The sequence below is a fragment of the Scleropages formosus genome, chromosome 2, assembly GCF_900964775.1.
Source record: "Scleropages formosus chromosome 2, fSclFor1.1, whole genome shotgun sequence".
In the NCBI taxonomy this organism is placed as follows: Eukaryota; Metazoa; Chordata; class Actinopteri; order Osteoglossiformes; family Osteoglossidae; genus Scleropages; species Scleropages formosus.
Window position 1 is genome coordinate 3436570 of NC_041807.1, and position 17993 is coordinate 3454562.

A 17993-nucleotide genomic window follows, 5' to 3' on the forward strand; every position below is an offset into this window, starting at 1 on the left:
TCCTTTAGCTGACAGCTTATTCACAAAACCCTATGCGTTCTTTGCCAGGCAGGTGGAACTACTCCACAGCCCTCACGTATGGAGTACTGTATTTCTTGAATACAGCAGTGTTTCAGTTTAGGCATGGTGAAAGCAGTGCCAGTTAGTCTATATAAACATGAAAGGTTTTGTTCAAGCACCAAGCAGATGGCAACTGCTGCTTAGGTTCTACATTATATGGTATACAAAGGCTCAATGTGTGATAATTGTGCCATAGTAGCAATAATTGCCAAACTACACTATGCAATTTGATAATGTACAGATTTTTTTACAAGCAAAAAAGTATGATATTTTACAGTTGATGCCATTTTACTGTTAAATACATGCAAAAACAATTTTTTTCCCAGTTACAGTATTTTCTTTCGGCCATATTCTCCTAATATAAAGCCAATTTCTCATGTAGTTAAATTATAAGCAAACACCACCCATTATGAAGTGAAATCACGCATTTAATTGAAGAACAGTTTTGCATGTATAGTAGCTAGAGAAATAGCACAAAGGAATAAATCTTTAACTAATGATTGTAAATCATAGTGATAACTGTAATGTAACGTTTATCACAGTAGCATTGCTCCAGTACCAATACACTTTTAAAGTGTAAAAGCTTTTGTCACTCACCCCAACTTCTTTTTTAAAGGAGAAAAATGTGTCAAAACTAATCAGAAGTCAATGAACCTGGATTCAGGGTCATGGCCCAGTTACCACAATCGTGGTTTCCCAGCATCTCCAGCATGTCCGGTGCTCCGGCACTGCAGATGGCTGCATAAAGTTTCCTAAAAATGTGTAACACAGATTTTGCTGCAAATTCAGGGTAGCAGTTCCAGCAATGGGAGATGATAACTTTGTGGAACTCACAACCTTGACATGTGGAAAAGTTCTATAATTTATCCATCACTAGACCTCACCGGTAATCATGAAAACACAAACTGGCACAGTGCACAGTATTTCTTATTGCAAACAATACATCAGGCAATAAATGACATCCAGCCTGGGAAGCAGGATTTGTTTTATATTATCTGGCAAAATTTTTAAGTGGTAGAATTTAGTTTTATTTCTTAAACTGAAGCATCCATCCATTCGGTTTTCATAACCACTTGTCCTGACCAGCGTTGCAGCAATCTGGAACCAATCTCTGGAATTACTGGGTGCAAGGCTGGGGGGTGGGGGTGCACCAGTCCAGCGAGGTGGCCACACTTACACACATGCCCGCAAAGGGCAACTGTGCGTTGTCAGCTCACCTGAACTGCATGTCTTAGGAATGTGGGCGGAAACTGGAGCACCCAGAGGAAACCCACACAGACTGAGCTGAATTCTAACCTACACCCGAACAGCCCAGGCGTTGTAAGGCAGCTGCACTGTGCTCTGTGCCATCGTGCCAGCCTTAGACTGAAGCAAAAACATAAAACTATACTGTTAATGGTTGGTCACTTGGCTGGTTTCTAAAATGCCTCTTAAATTTTGGCTCTGCTCCAGAGACCCACAAATGTGATATTTATCTCCTCCTGGATTTTAAGATTTTAAATTGCCACAAGTGACATTGCTTTCAAGGATGACAAGGATTATCCAGTTTTCCCCTCAGCACACTTTCAGACAGGGAAAAGATCTAAAACAGAGGCCACTGAGAAAAGAGTGGCTTGGATTGTTCAATTAAAGAAGGTTGTTATGTACATATCTGAAGCTTTTAATGAAGAAGAAGAAACTGGGGCTCTGGCCTCCCGTTTTGTTGCCAGCTGTACCAGCTCACCTTTAGAGGCAGGTTTGGTACCATGGTTGAAATAGGTATCTTCACATCAAGTGAGCCATGTGAGCACATGAACAAAATGTTTGACCAAATAAGTAGTATCAAAGCTCAGCTTACAAAGTTGGATGCAATCAATGACTAACTAAAGAAACTATCCTGCAACACAGCAGAGATAAAATAAAAATTTAACTGAGTGTGTGAAAAGCTTTGAAACTTGTTTTGTTGAGACTGAGTGCAAGATCTCTTCTTCGGAGGATTTGCAGTAATTACCAGGTGAACAAACAGTCACCCTGGAGTGAAAAGCTGAGCTTTATCAAGCAAAATTGCTGAATGTTGAAACTGCTCCAAAAAAGGAAAATTGTGACCTTACCTACATCATTTACATTTATTTATCTAGCAGACGATTTTCTCCAAAGCGACTTCCAGTGAACTCTATGTAGTGTTATCAGCCCACACACTTTATTCACTAAGGTGACTTAGACTGCTAGAGACACTATTTACAATGGGTCACTCATCCATATATCAGTGCAACACACTCTCTCTGTCACTCACACACTACCTGAAAATTCTGAATTAAATACTCCCTGGCCAAATAAAAAAAAAAAAAATCTATAGATTTTGCCTACTGTCCCATCTACGATTCTACCCCAGTTTTCCAGGTAAAATTATGTGGAGAAGGCACAAGTCTGTTGAGATGCCAGATCTTTTAAAGAAAGCAAAATGTTTCAGGGCTTCACTTTGTCTTTACATACATTTTTTCCTTTTTCTCTAAAGTGATGTACATCTCATAAATAATACAATTTGTGCATTACCTTAGGAAAAAGAGACATAACTGAAGATGTTTGATTCTTAAGTACAGTCAGTTTGTTTCCTTCACCATACGCACTGATGTTCACCACACAAGTAGCTGCATCAAACTTTACCAGAATATCGCCGATTCCTAATTACCTTCCTAGTAGCTTTTTTTTTTCGAGATACATGTAAACATTTACGTTAAATTGCAGGAGTGGCTCTGTAAAGGATTGATCCGAACATTATCGTAAACATTTATACCTTGTATGAGCTTAAGAGATCATGGGCGAAGTGAATTTGGAACAGATGAGTTTTAAGGCCCTTTTTAAATGTGGACAGAGATTCAGCAGTTCTGAGTGAGGGGGGGAGGTCGTTTCACCACGACGGAGCCAGAACTGAGAACCTCCGTGCTTTACTTTTCGTGCGCGGGACCAACAAGCGGGCAGATGTGGAAGAGCGCAGCAGTCTGGTGGCGTGTAGCAGATGATATATCTACAGGAAGGGAAGATCTGCCAGTTTAACTGCACAACATTGACTATTGCATATCTGGCCACTATGAAAGGTTGACAATGATTCATACAATTATTTGGAAGAGCTGCATTTCTGTTCCAGCTCTATACAGATTCTTTACTCTTTGGACTTTACTCTCATTAACTATGCTTTTTACTTGTTTGGGTGGGTTTACTCTTTTAATTTTATGTATGGTGGACTTAGACTGAGGTACAGCAAGGGATGTTTAGTTACGAGGTGCTATCCCTGCCTTGCACCTGTAAATAAAGTGGTGGCTGACAGGTTCTCTGGGGAGGGGTTGTTGGAGCTTTTGTTTATAGTCTGGTTCTGGATTTTGGGTTTCGGTATCAATCTCTATTTCTGTGTCCCTCGCTCTTCTTATCCCTATTTCATTCTCTCTTTGTGTATGATTTCTACTTCACTGGGCTGCATGGTCTACGTTTTTTTTTTTTTTTTTTCCTTTTTTAAAAATACGACAGATTACATTACTGGGGTTTCATTATTCTTTTATTATTAAATTATTTGAGTTTACCTTTAAAATTATTACCTGGGGTATTAATATTATTCTAAATTGGATGACAAATATATTTAAATATAAGTAAACTGAATGACAGTCTCTTCAAGGTGTATTAAAAATGTACAAGGCCATGTGATGTCTACAACCACTTGTCCCAAGAGGGGTCGTGGTAAACCGGAGCCTACACGGCCAAAGAGGGAGGGGACACACACCCTGGATGGGACGCCAGTCTGCTGCAAGACACTCCAAGCGGGGCTCAAACCCCAGGCCTACCACACAGCAGTCACAGGCCAAACCCACCACGCCCCCTGTAGAAAGCCATGTGTTAGCTGAATTTCTTTCAGCCTTAATAATTCAGTAGTAGTGGTAGTAGTAACATTTTCCTGTTGTATTCTCTTGTCTGTACTTTCCCTTTATTGAGTTTTCCTTTGTAAAAACAGTATACGGATAACTCAAGTGATGAATTTTCTTCCTCTTGTAAAAGGGCCTCTCCTGAGGACTGAGTGGTCATGTTTTATACTTTGTAATTTAATTTCTTATACATTAATATTAATAAAATTAGGGATGTACTGATATTAAGAATACCTTTCAGCCAAAGAGAGGTGAAACTCTACTGAACAATTTTGATCTTGGCAGAACAAAATGACCTATGAAATGTAAAATGAACTATTCAAGAGTAACACGTGTTCTTGGGTTGAATGGGGATTTTGATCCAAGATTTCTTCTTATTGAGAGAAGAAATTATAGTTATTTCAGTGATTTCCACTTTCAATATTTTTTTCCACAGTCAGCATGGGAGCCTCTTAGCATTCAAAGTATTGCAACCTGCCTCAGGCTCAGAAACCACAGGGTTTAAGGACAGATAATGAATTAAACTTTTGTTTCACAGTTTTATTTTACATTGTTCTTATGTTTCTTAAGTTGTTCAAATAATTGAGTAGCTGTATTAGTAAGCAATAAGAAGATACGCTATAAACCATACCAAGAATACAATATTTAACGGACGTTGCTTAATCACAATCATTGCAAAAATAAATGTATCCCTGAAGATGACTGATGTGCATAGCAATGGTCTCTACACTGGAGATACATTGTCAGCCTTCAAGGTGGACCTTCCAAAGATCTCTGACTAGAAAGGGGGATATAACAGACAAGATTTATTTGCATCAACATATGAAATGTATCGAGTTCTGCCTCATTCGTTGTATTTAAAACGGTTATGGAAAACACTATGTTAAATCCTTTAATATCCACAGGAAGTGCCTTCAGTTAAAGTTGTGTGTGCAGCTGATGTTAGCTGTATTTTTAGAAACAAATGACAGTTAAGCATATTGCGTGCAAGTATGCATTAAATTAAGAGCATGTTAATAAAGAAACTGTTAAATATTTACTGTCACAAAACACGGCTGAGTGCCTTACACATGGGATCGTCTATAACTACAAGGTGGTGAAAACAAGTCAATCATGTGCACTTGGGGGTGAGCCTGTGTCGTCTTCCTCCGGCTGGGTCTTGGTTCTGTTCCACTGCACCCGAACAGCTTTGTGCAGGTGCACACAAGCATGGCAGCACATGGTATTTTAATCCATCCAGGAGCAAAGACAGTTTGCAAAGAGCTCATTCTGGGCGCACAGTCCAGTGAACTCCACTCGAATGTACACAAAGTGCTGGGTGGGAGTGGGTGGGAGCAAGGGGTAATGCCTGTCTAGTGGTATGGTTACAAAAGTTGTGGTTTTTTAAATGATCCGACAAAATGCCAGTCTCAGAAGCCCACTCTACATGACCACCAAGCGTTGAAGGCCATTTTTCGACATGTTTAATCCACTTCAGACCAGATGGTGTCATCCCGGAAAAGCTGTGCGTACTGGTCCAATCTGGGCCACATTTTGAAGTATGTAGCAACCATTTATTTGGAGCCCTTCTGTCTCCTCAAGCTTTCAGGCTTAACTAATGTGTTTTCTGAATGTCTCTTAATATCTTATTATGAGAAGAAGTCACAGTTTATGTTTTTGCTTGAGGTTTCAGGGTTTTCAGACATGCAATAGCTGGCCTCACTCATCCAGTGAGCCACAACCTCTACCGAAAGGGATAAAATGCCACAGGAATGTCACAGTCAAGGAAAACATTCCAAGGTTTCAGTTAGACAGCTGGCGTACGCAATGTCTCCTTTGTTGAAAGCTACATAGAGTTGTACAGTAAGATATCCTGACCCCTCCCCGCGCCTGTCCATCCCAGCTTTGTGGCTTACTCACTGGGGCCATCATTCGCCATTGTACTTATTTCTCTCAGGGGTCGCAACGTAGATGTTTCCATGGAAATCTCAAGGCCTTTCACGATGTAGCTTTAAATTTCCCAGTATGGTGCAGAGCGGCTGTCGGTTGCAGTGAGCCTTTTCATGGAAACACTGCAGGGGCTGATTTACACTCATTTGTTTAGGTTCTCTGCATGTATTGCTCGCCTCATGGCCAAAATGAAAACAGTCTCTGACAGAGGAGACAACACAACAAATTCCTCTACCAAACCATACACCACGAATTGTCTACATGCCATAGCATAATGTCCAATGAACTGCTGAACTGGGATTAAATCAGGAGGCAAAAGGCTACTTTTGCGCTGTGGAATGACTTCGCTGGTGATCTTTACAACCCTGGGCTCTTAGTTATTCCCGGGTCTGGAATTTCTTATTCTCCCAGTGGGCGTCCCTTTCGTCACTCCACTGGCCAATCAGAGGCTAGCCTTCCGCCCCTTTTGCATTCTGCACTTGTCGGGCTGTCAGGGCCTTTTTTTGTTTCCAAAGTGAAGTTTTTATTGCGGCTCAACCCCCCGAGCAGCATCCAGACCCACTGGAGTGTGACGGGAACACTATGCGGTCTCCGGGCAGCCCTTTCCTCAGTCCCTGTGCCCGCTGCAGCCATTGAGAAGCAGGCCCCGGGAATCGTCAGGAAACCTCCAGGTGCAAGTCATCTTAAAGGCGTACTGCAGTGCAGTGAGGCAGCCCTGCCTTCCACTCGATGAGGGGCCACCCTCCTCCAACTGGGCTGCTGATCCAACAAGAAAGAAAGGCAACCTCCAGATGACAGAGTGGGCTCTGAACGTGAAGAGCACGAAGACAGGCTCAAAGCTGAATGACGAGGTGACGGAGAGTGGCAGTGAGCAAAGGCTGAGCACACGTTGTTTCACTTACCTTTTGGTGGAGTTTTGAGACTTAGAGGGAAGAGGAGTGCTATTTTTGAAAAGTGAGGACTCTATGTTTGGGTCACACTGACACTTTGTCAGGAAAGGACTTCTCCATTGTCTTCCAGCATCTGTGAGAATTGTGCTTAGTGGACTTTGAGGCCACAGTCTTCACGGGCAGCGGAAAGGAGTGTGATTTCAACGATCACCTTCACTTCTTCCTCATTTCGATTTTCATTTAGAAGTAATGGCCAACTCTGGATTCCAGCTCCTGGGGTATTTCTTGGCACTGGGTGGATGGATCGGTATCATCTCTACCACAGCCCTGCCGCAATGGAAGCAGTCATCCTATGCTGGGGATGCCATCATCACAGCTGTGGGCCTCTATGAAGGGCTCTGGATGTCATGTGCCTCCCAAAGCACCGGCCAAGTGCAGTGCAAGGTCTTTGACTCCATGCTATCGCTGGATGGTGAGTTGAAGTGGTGCCACTGGTTGTGTGACATTGGTCATATACGAAACTTTCAAATGTTTTCCTCCAATTATTTGCTAGTGAGATTTTTTTTTAAAGCGACTAAAGTAGATTAGTTTCATGCATACCTGGGTAGACAGTATAGCTGTTTTAGATAATATCCCTGCTCAGAGAAGAAATTGTTTTTTTCCTTTGACGCTCGAACCTTCAACTTTTCAGTTACAACTGAAAAATGTTTTTTGAAATGCTTCCTCATCTATGAACTCTCAAAGCTTTTCATTTAAAGCACAACATGTTACAAATGAAACATTGTTTCAACAAATGTTTTATTCTTATTTAATATTGGATTGTCTGATATAGAGTTACCAATTTCCATTGGAATAAAACATGGTTTAATTTGGTGGATGGTAATGAGATGGTAATACATGAGACAATATAATCTAAATATCAAGTAAAGCACCTTATTAGTAAATAACCACACAGTAAAAGTATTATGTGTGATAAGTGTGCAGCTAGTGAATTATTCTCTTCTTAAGAATTTCAAATTGCTGGTGGGTTTCCAAAAGTCATACACATTGGTTTGATTACATTCAAAACAACAATAAAGCATGGTGAAAGACAGTTAGTAGAAGTATTTGCTCTAGTTTGTCAGCTATTAGCAATAAAACCATGACATCCATCACTATTGCTCTATTGTTGCTTGCGTCAATAAGCAGTGGGGATCTACTTAATCACTATGTTCCAAAACATCCAACATAGTAGAGTAAATGCCTCTTCAGTTAACCTAAGGAGTGTGGTAACAGTTACACAGAATTTAACAGTATTGGTGTGCTGTGAAATTAAACTTTTTTAGCTAATTAATATTTCAGAATTGCTATTGTGTAATCGATCCCCCAAAACAGTGTTAACAAACACTTTGTAGCCTCCGATTTGTCATTAGTTTATTGTGGTCTGCATTTTAACGATTAAATAAATTAGCTTTCTCTTTCATTTCCAAGTGTCTACTGCTTATTGTCTGTGATAGTCAAAATTAGTGATCTGAAAGAGAAAAGCTCAATGCTGGGCTAGTCAGAAAAGACATTTTCAGGACAGCAGATCTATTTTTCAGCAAAAAAAAAAAAAAGGTTGCTTGAATCAACTTTGTTGGTTGCTTGAATTAATGAAAATCTTTTTAGCCCCACAAAATAACCTCTTTCATTATGTATGTGATAAATCTTTACGTGCATTTCGTTTGATTTTTCCCATCCTATCATATTTAAAATAGCTGGATATGATGTTACTTTCAAAATTGTGGTGCTGAAGGAACAGTTCTTAACTTTTAGACCATTTACAGCACAATGCACAGAAGATGTCTTTAAAACAAGCAAGCTAAATTTAACTACATAAAGCTTTTACATTTTACTTGGACAAAATTTAAAAAAAGTCCACATTTGGTGTTCTACTGTCAGTTTGCCTAGAAAAACACAAACCTGTGTTTCAAACTACGCAAGAACTTTAAATTTTGACCTCGAGCTGCTGAAATTTTTGAAACTTTGAAGAGAGAACACAGGGATGAAGCCTGTGCTATGAGGGGTGGTCTGGGAGGAGTTCTTCTCCACAAAGAGCAGTGACACCCCCATCACTTTGTCCGACACCGTTACAATTGTTGGCCCCCTTTAGGTCATCAATAAGACATTGTCATCAGTGCTCTTTCCTCTGCTTTACAGAGGAACCCGACAAACTGCCATTGTTTTCCCTCGAAGCTTGGATGTCTTTCCCGAACTAATTATAGTTATGAGTTCTGTCAGTAGAGTTTTATACTTTATGCAGCATGGCTGAGGCTGAACTTCCCATGATGATGTGCTTGTAAATTTTCTTAAAAAAATACATTATTTAAATGTAAACATAAACAGTAATAAATATGTAGAAGGATCTACACCTGGGCAAGCATAACATCCTCATATCCACTTGAACCCCTCCCTGAAAAAGTAGTTGAGTTTGTGCACAATAAGATTTTACAAAGATTGGACAACTGGATCAACATTAGTTACTATGTAAGAACAGAGGAAGATTTCTCTCTTTCTTCTCTTTAGCCTCTTATCCCACCGGACAAAAACATGTTCCCTTCTGTATTTTGCCATTTTTCGGTTTCAACGGTTGAAGGGATGTTACATCTTATGACTGAAGTGATCATACAAGACACAAGGGCAATGGAACTGGGGCTACAGAGGGTGACAGAATAAGTTTAAATGGAAAAGATACCAAGGCTAAGGGGGAGTTGCCACACGAGGGGAGCTGGCGACAGAGACCCTTACAATAAACAGTGTCTGTGGCGATGAGGGGGAGCATGAAAGAGTAGAATAGATAGAGTACAACAAGCACCTTATTGAAGTATGTTCCTCCCTGCCTCTCTGCACCGCTGCATGCTTGTGAGCCTGCTTTAGACCCGTGCCAGGCACTGCCCGTCGTGGCACCGGGGGCCGAGGGACTGTGGGAGGTGGCGTGGCATGCCTGCCAGTTCTTCTGTTCGGGGATCACCTCAGGACCACACAGAAGAGAGACACTTTGATGGCTTGTGGAGACTTCATGAAAGAACAGAATGAGTCTGGCTTTCCCTGCATAAACCATTAAATATGGCATAAAAATGGGTGTCGTCCCATAAATCAAGCATCAAAGATATGATCATGCTTTCTCTTACACTCTGCTTTCTCTGCTTTGAAATGACTTCGTTATGGCTTTTTTTTTTTTTTCCGCCATAAATCCTTTTGCAGAAAAAGTGTTTCTTTTTGTCAGCATGATTACGTTCAAAGCCAGGCTGCTGAGAAAGGGGCGTTTGCCAAGTTTTGCACTTGTTGTCAGAGTTACGGTGCTTTACACCACGCAACATCCTTTGAAACGGACGTGGAGTTTCGGTTTCTTTGAAACATTTCGGTGATGTTTCACAGTCTTTCTCCGCGAGTTCATGTGATCTTGGAAGTCGCTGATTTTGAAAACAGCTGGGAAGGAGGGCTGAGCCATGACCCTTGACAACAATGGCGATGGCAGCAGTGAAAACAATCTCCCATTGTGCGGCCGCCACATTAATCCCCTCTGTGTGAAACATGTTGAAATGCCACTCCTACAGATCTGCGTGTGCTCTGAAGCCCGTCCCGGTTATTTGTGGAATTCGTAGAAGCTCGGGCTCAAAAATCAGCACAGATAGATTAAATATATCCCTAATTGCTGCTTTGCAGCCAAACAGGCATTCTCTCTTGCTGTTATTATTGTTATTCTTATCTATTATTACATGCATCACACGCAAAAGTTAAGATTATTTGATGCAAAACAAAATGTCACGAGCTCCTACATGTAAACAGTGAGTAAACTGATGAAAGAGTCAGCAAACTAATCAAGGCGGTGCTTAAATGTCATATTCTCCCTCCTATTTCTGAAAATAAGCTTGCTTGGTTTTTAACCGGGAGTTGCTTTCATCCCTTCCGCTGTGTTCCAGTGCACATCCAGACGTGCCGGGCCCTGATGGTCGTTTCCGTGCTCATGGGCTTCATCGCCATCATTGTCAGTGTGGTGGGAATGAAGTGCACCAGGGTCGGTGACAACAACCCTCTGATCAAGAGCCGCATTGCAGTCTCCGGGGGTGTGCTCTTCTTGCTCGCAGGTGAGGCACCCCCCTTCACCATGATGGCCATGCCGCATGAGCGACGACACATACCCATATCTGAGGTGCTCTCTGCCATGCTGCTAGAATTGTTTAGGATCCTTGCTTACAAAATCTGCAATGGAAAAAGGGCAGCCAGTGTGAAGCAGTTCTGAAGTACTCTACAAAGCCTGTACTTCTGACTTAAATCAACGTGGGCCTGATGCCAAAGTCATTCTATTGGAAAACTTCAGTCCTAATTATGGCTCTGGGCATGATCTCTGAATCATCTGCAGGGCTTTGCACGCTGGTGTCTGTATCCTGGTATGCCACGCAAGTGTCTCATCAGTTCTTCAATCCCAACACACCTGTAAATGCCAGGTAAATTCAGCCTTTTATTAAATTACAGACTATAATTGTGTCCTTACTGTTCACTGTAGACAGTTAAGGCCCATGTTATATACATTTTTGGGGTAAAATTACGATAAAAAAAAAAAAAAAACTCACATGTAAGATTTTATTGATCGATGTATACTTTTATAATTTAAAAATGAATATTACTAACTGGGAGGAGGGCGCAGTGGTGCACATTGCTTTGCGGTGCAGCGGGTTGGACTGGGTCCTGCTCTCCAGTGGGTCTGGGGTTCAAGCCTTGCTTGGGGTGCCTTGTGATGGACTGGCATCCCATCCTGGGTGTGTCCCATCCCCCTCCAGCCTTGTGCCCTGTATTGCTGGGTTAGGCTCCGGCTTGCTGCGACCCCGTGTGGGATGAGCGGTATCAACAAATGTATTACTAACTGTGACCTCACGTGATTAATGATCTATTAAAAATTACTCTGACTATTATTTCCTATTAGCTGATTCTTTCCATCAAAGTGAATTACAATTTTTTACCTATTTGCACAGCTGCGTATTGTAACAATATCCGTTCAGGAAAAGTACTTTGATCAAGAGGCAATTTTCACACTGTGGAAGTATAACGTAGAGCTTAAACCTTCAATATATATAAATCCGTGTGCCTTGCAATATGCTACCTGCCTTTACAAGATTACAATCAGAAGCAAGACTTACAAAATATAAATTCTGCAGGCCTTACAGTTTTCAAACCAGCAATTTTTACACTGTAGTGACTCAGTTATTAATAGCTTTTATCATCCGTGTTCCCAAAAGCCCTGCTTGCAGGGCCTGTTACTGTGGTCCCCTGCATTTTGATGAGTGCCTCTCCTTCTGTGCAGGTATGAGTTTGGCTCTGCCCTGTTTGTGGGCTGGGCAGCAGCCAGTCTGACCATGCTGGGAGGGTCCTTCCTCTGCTGCTCCTGCCCCAATGAGGAGAGGAGAGGGCAGCAGTACTACAGGCAATCACAGCCCTCCACTGCCAGGGAGTACGTGTAACATGTCTCTAGTAGCCTGTCACTGAATAAAAAAAAAAAAAAAGAACCATAAAGTAGGAGGCAATCACAGCCAGAGCTCCTCGCCTTCGCTTTAATTACACCCCCGTTTAACTGACCCCTCCTGCTCCAGAATGCTCACCCCCGCTGTCTCTCTGTCACACACAAGTACACGTAAACAGCTGTAGACAAACATGAAAGCACACTGTCAAATACAGTAGTCTAAGTTAAATGTAAGGCTCTGAAAGATGTGAGACAATAACCACATGTATAAACAGATAAACAAAATTTAAACATAAGGGGAAAAAGTACCTTACCTTTAGCAAACTAAAATTTCTTACTATAATCATATAGCATGCATATAGATATGTACATTAGAAGCATATGGTTAAAAAAGTAAATTCAAATCTACTGTTTTAAAAGGAAGAATAGTATAATGTAAAATGCCGGGGCTAATAGGCACGAAGACAACATTACTTTTTCATTATGTTTGGGGTATGTTTCAAAAGGATAATTCTTGAAACTTTTTAATATGAGGAAATAATACAAAATTCTCATTGAGAAGATTTTACAGAGATTTGTTTGGCAATGATATTACGCTGAAACTCTCTCTGCTTCTGCTACATTTGTTTCATCGTCAGTCTATGCAGTGAAGAAAATTTCAGTAAGTTTGCTATTGAAAAGAATGCTGTTACTCTATCCAAGATATACAGTGGACTTTGCATGAAAAAACAAAACATATTTTATTGCAATTTCGTGCACAAAGATACGTAGAACAGTTTAATGAAATGCAGTGATGGACATGGACGTAAAGAGTGATGTAACTGGGCAAAAAATACAGCTGGACATTGACCGAACACGTGAAATAAGAAAAGAAATACAACAAACAAATCACTGGAAAAGAGTGAAATGAATAAAACGGCAGTTTTTTTCCTGGAATTGATTTTGCTTGCTTACGTTTGCAGTTGGAACTCTGGCTGGCGGTTCTACGGTTATTAACTGCACTGCCGGGGTCACGTTGTATTGAGGAGGTTGAACATGATGAGCTCTTCGCTGTCTGTTATGGAACTGAATACTGTGAGGCCACCCTCCTTAAATGTCAGAAGCCATAAATTAGCTTCTCTGCTTCTTCAGCAGAGCAGGTCCCGAGAGGAGGAACGAAGGATGGGAAGAGGCCACAGGCATACTTATACCATGCCTGATTATTCAACAATTATGGAAAAACATTACATCATGTTACATTTGACGAGTGTGCAACATATGTGGAAAATTTAAGCCATAACATGATGAAAATGACAACCAGAATATTTAAACAGTATCTCATTTCCAGGCATACAATGTTTTCTTATGCATTAAGTTGAACGATTTCAGAATTCATATGAAAAACATCTTTTAAAAAGTTCATATCGAATATCATAAGGTATATCTTTATTAAAGAAAAGATGAAGTGGAAAGAAGCAATTTAAATAGGTAATAAAAGTTTGGAAAAAACTTAATAAAAGACAAACTGTCTGCTTATGCATTATACAAACACTGGTGTCAACTTTTTGAGAATACAGATTTAAGAACATCAGGAATTAATAGAGAAAATAGATTTCTTTAAATTAAATTTCTTCTCCGCAATACAGAAATGGTCTAATAAGGAAAACATTTCCATTCATTTAGATTAGAAAAACAAAAACATATCCATATCACTGCAGGCTTTTAACAGAGCAAAACTAACACTTCATTGTTTGCATGCTTGTCGATGGAAAGCTTCTCTCCAAACGCTATCAACTGCTTTCATAGAACCATTACTATAAAAGTCATCCATTTGCTTTATTTTGCTGAGTTTGTTAGTTTACAGAAAAGTTTTTCAGTTGTTTTTAATTTACCACTGAAGCACAAAAAGCAGATCAGTTATTTGGCCAAAATTGTTCAGGAAGGTCTGAATAAGTGTCTCAAGTTGACATTATTTTTGGCATTGGCCGAAAAAAGTAGAAATCCAAACAAATCCATACAAGAAACTTCTAAACATAATTAAATTAACTTCACAAACTTGGAAGGTGTCAATATTTGTGTATTTTAGAATGAGCAGAAAAGAACAAAAAAGGCTTGGAAACATTAACGTTATATGTTAACTATTTTCTATGGAATGTTTGTACAGCTGATACAAAATAAATTCTGAAATACAAAACGTAAGGAAAAAATGTAATAACTTTCCTTGTGAAGTAAACACATTTAGATTAAGGTTGCAGGTTCAAGTCCCCACCTCTTGCTGTGGTAGAAATGACCCAGCTGTATAAATGGATAAATTATTGTAAGTACCTTAACATTGTAATTTTACAGAAAAGCATCAGCTAAATTAATAAATGCAATGTAAATGTAGATTAACTTTACTGAAAACAGAACAAGACACTGCTTTTCTGTCAAGGTGAGGTCAGTTATGTAATTCAGGGGTTTTCCCTGTCATAAGGATGGGCTTTGCTCTCAGAAGAAACATAATTTGTTCCAGAAAATCTGATTATATGAGCTGAATTATTGTGAAAATAACAAATTAATTTAAATGGGAAAAAAAAAAACACATGTTCCTGAGTTACAGAAGGTTTGCCCATTTTTTCACTAAACATGAACAATTCCTGCCATATCTTTGAAAGAGCAAAAGTCTGATTATTAGATGATCATGGCAACATTATATGTACTTAGTGAGAATTTGCACCAAAAAGTGCCAAGATTTAGAGATCTTCTCTTTTATCAGTAAGAGAGAAAAGCTCATTCAAAACTATTTTTGGAAAGACAGTAATCACTTGTAACACTTATAATGTCTCATATTGTAGATAAAAGAATCATTTTGTAATACATTAAATCACACAAAGTCATCTGTGATCGCATTACCTTTCTAGAATGCCGTGTATTTTATACATTTAAGTTTTAAACTGATAGGTAAGGCTTCCAATGACCTTTTTTATATTTTCATAATCTTTTGGCATTTTTAATGCCTTTTCTGCTTTAGGGCTCTTTATTTTAATAAATGATTATAACAAAAATTTGGTTATACTACAGTAGAAAGTCTTGAGATTCCTGAGTGATGCCTGTAAGTGAGTGTGTTGTTACAAGACAATTGAAATGTGTAGGAGAAGCTGCTCACCTTGCGTCATGATCCCAGTGCAGAGAAGGAAAGACAAAAAAGTTATCAGATGTCTATAACCACAGATACAGCAAGCATATATAGTCATTTCTTCCCATCACTCCATCCTTCAAAGCCCAAATTAACACTGATATCCAACCACCAATAAATTAATCTTGTACAGATAGCTTATGTCTGACAAACTGGACTTTAATTATTGACTTAAAAGAACTGCACGTTTAGTAAAAGACACACATTTTCCATTTATGACTCATGCATTAACATTTTTGTATTGATGCATCATTTACATATTAATAGAGGTTTCAGTTTATGGGATGTGGAAAATCCATCTTTCAGATATACAGCACAGTTATACGAATATGAAGGGACCCAAAATTTTACATGCTAACCTTTCATAAAATCAAATATTCCTTTAGACAGATCTCTGGGTGTTGTAGCCTGCAATCAGATCCACCTAACCGTTGACTATGAGCTGTTTTTCAATCTGTTCTCCTTTTATTTCTGCACTGCGGAGACCCTGCTCTGTCAATTTGTTTCTACTAAAAAAGACATTAAAATCAAATCAGTGTCTGGATATGTGCACCTTCTTGTCTAATTCTTTTCTCTGACTCTTCTCTCTCTCCAATTCAGGGATGAATTGTTGAGTGAAACTAGTTTCCCTGACTGACCACCCTCTGCTTTTCTCGAAGATTGTCCACGTTCTACTTACTATTTCCGTTTCCTTGTTCCCTCCTAGATTCAAAATTTGGACCCTTATCACATCACTATAGCATATATTGCCCTGCATAAATACATGTATCTTATCAGCATCTGGTATTAGTATGTAAGTTCATGTCAATGTTTCTCCCTTGTTACCCTTTTTGCTGTTCACCCCTCTCCCTTTTACGAATGTTTTGAATATGGGCTTATAAGAACAGACATGTTTAGTGACAATACTGTCTTACTGTACTATATTATCAGCTGCTTTCGTATCTTCAGCTAGAGAAACTTGTCCGTCAATAGAGCACTTGAGTATTACGTGATAATGCTATTTCTAGTCTTGGAATTCCTAGTTTGGGTCAGTTGTTTCAAGTACTTGTTTTTTGTTTTATTATTTGCTAAATATATAACTGTGCATTTACTTAAACATGTTTTTTTTCCCTTTTCTTTCAAATTGCAGACCAAATGTAAAAAGTTCTCCACCAGAAAAAGGAGAGCAGTACTTGTAGTTGGGGAGAGTGAACAACTCCGTTGGTCACTTGCTGTTTAGTTCTTTCAGCAGAAAAGACACTCCTAGTAGCCAAACAAAATGACCTATAATAAACATCTGCAGACCAAACCAAACTGGAGTCTTCTTGAAATAAACCCCATTTATCAGATATCTGTGTCCTTACATTATGCGTAAATGTTAGAAGTCCTGTGTTTAAACCATATGAGCACCTTCTTCATTCCAGATTTCTGACCAGCCTTTGTCTGACTTTAAATAGCTTACAAAAAAAAGAAAAGTGTAATTTCGGAACCTTGCGGCACTGGCAGCATGAAGCAACTCAAATAATATCAATAGGAGAACATGTCCAGTGGTGAGATAATGGCACAACATCTCAAACTGTGACAGATTTGCTTTTTAAATGCAGAAAACTACATTCAAAGTATATTCCAAAAATAATAGTATAATAAAAAAAACAAATTTAGAGATTGATGCAATTTAGTAAAAAACAAAACACACACAAAAAATAAAATGGTAAAATGTCATGAACACCATATATAAGTATTTTCTCATTCGAAAATACACTTAAAATAACTACATAAAAGTTATGTTTAAAAGTGATTTTGTTCATGAACATCGATAAAGTACAACGGTTTGCTAAGTACATGTAGAAATACAAGGGAAAAAGACGTTGAGCTTAGCAATTATAGACACTTTTTTTAGTATGTTACTACTACTTAAAGGGATTTGTTCTTCAGAGATAAAAACTGCAGTTCAAGTTTCATCACTAAAAAGTTAGAGAAACGTTGGATCTACTAATTTGTGAATTTGTTTCAGAATGCAAAAAAAAAAAGAAATATGCAAATATCTAAGGAAAAGTAGGGTAATCAAAAATAATGTTTTAAGGGCAACTTTGAGGTAAGGGATTAATGTAGATAATATTAATTTGCATGTTCTTGAAATATACTGTACTGTAAATACACTGATTATGAAAGGAGATAGAATTTGTCTAATTTCTTTTTTAGAACTCATCTGGATGTGGGGAGTGTAATTTTCAATTTGGTTTATTGTTTCATTTTTATGGGGGGGTCTAACATTTCAGCAGAGTTTTGTGTGCGTTGACAAGACAAACCAATGTCGTAATTTTAATTTTTTTTTAACAATTTCTTTTTATGTTTCTGTGATATGTCTCCTTTTATGATAGCAGGACATGCATCCCCTGAATGTAATATAATTCTGAAAGCATTATTTTAAAACACAAATGTTCAGAAAAAAATATTTTATAAATATCCAGATAATGTATTGACTGTACAGGTTATTTCTTTTTTTTTTTTTTTTCTTTTAATGCAAGAAAACCTTTTCTTATCATCCCACAGTCAATTCAATTTATATCCTCAGTAATGTACAATGGGCATGTAATGCGTCTTTTCAAATACCT

The 17993-nt window shown here is 38.9% G+C and overlaps 1 protein-coding gene across 2 annotated transcripts; it reads left to right on the forward strand.

The window, feature by feature from the left end:
* The first annotated feature begins 6390 nt into the window (after window positions 1-6390).
* cldn19 (claudin 19) lies at window positions 6391-17070 on the forward strand. 2 transcript variants are annotated; one of them, XM_018758529.2, is made up of 5 exons: window positions 6391-7241; window positions 10711-10875; window positions 11151-11235; window positions 12090-12236; window positions 16000-17070. In XM_018758529.2, the coding sequence occupies exons 1-5, from the start codon at window positions 7019-7021 to the stop codon at window positions 16034-16036; spliced, it is 657 nt and encodes a 218-aa protein (XP_018614045.1). In that variant the 5' UTR covers window positions 6391-7018; the 3' UTR covers window positions 16037-17070. The 2 variants fall into 2 exon arrangements, with proteins under 2 accessions (XP_018614045.1, XP_018614044.1); XM_018758528.2 differs by having other exon boundaries at window positions 16529-17070.
* The last annotated feature ends 923 nt before the right edge of the window (window positions 17071-17993 follow it).

Excerpts from the sequence above, each read along its gene's own strand:
- cldn19 (XM_018758528.2), top strand. The coding sequence starts at position 7,019 with ATGGCCAACTCTGGATTCCAGCTCCTGGGGTATTTCTTGGCACTGGGT. Across the intron at positions 10,876-11,150 it reads TGTGCTCTTCTTGCTCGCAG|GGCTTTGCACGCTGGTGTCT; the intron begins GTGAGGCACCCC and ends AATCATCTGCAG. Across the intron at positions 11,236-12,089 it reads AACACACCTGTAAATGCCAG|GTATGAGTTTGGCTCTGCCC; the intron begins GTAAATTCAGCC and ends CCTTCTGTGCAG.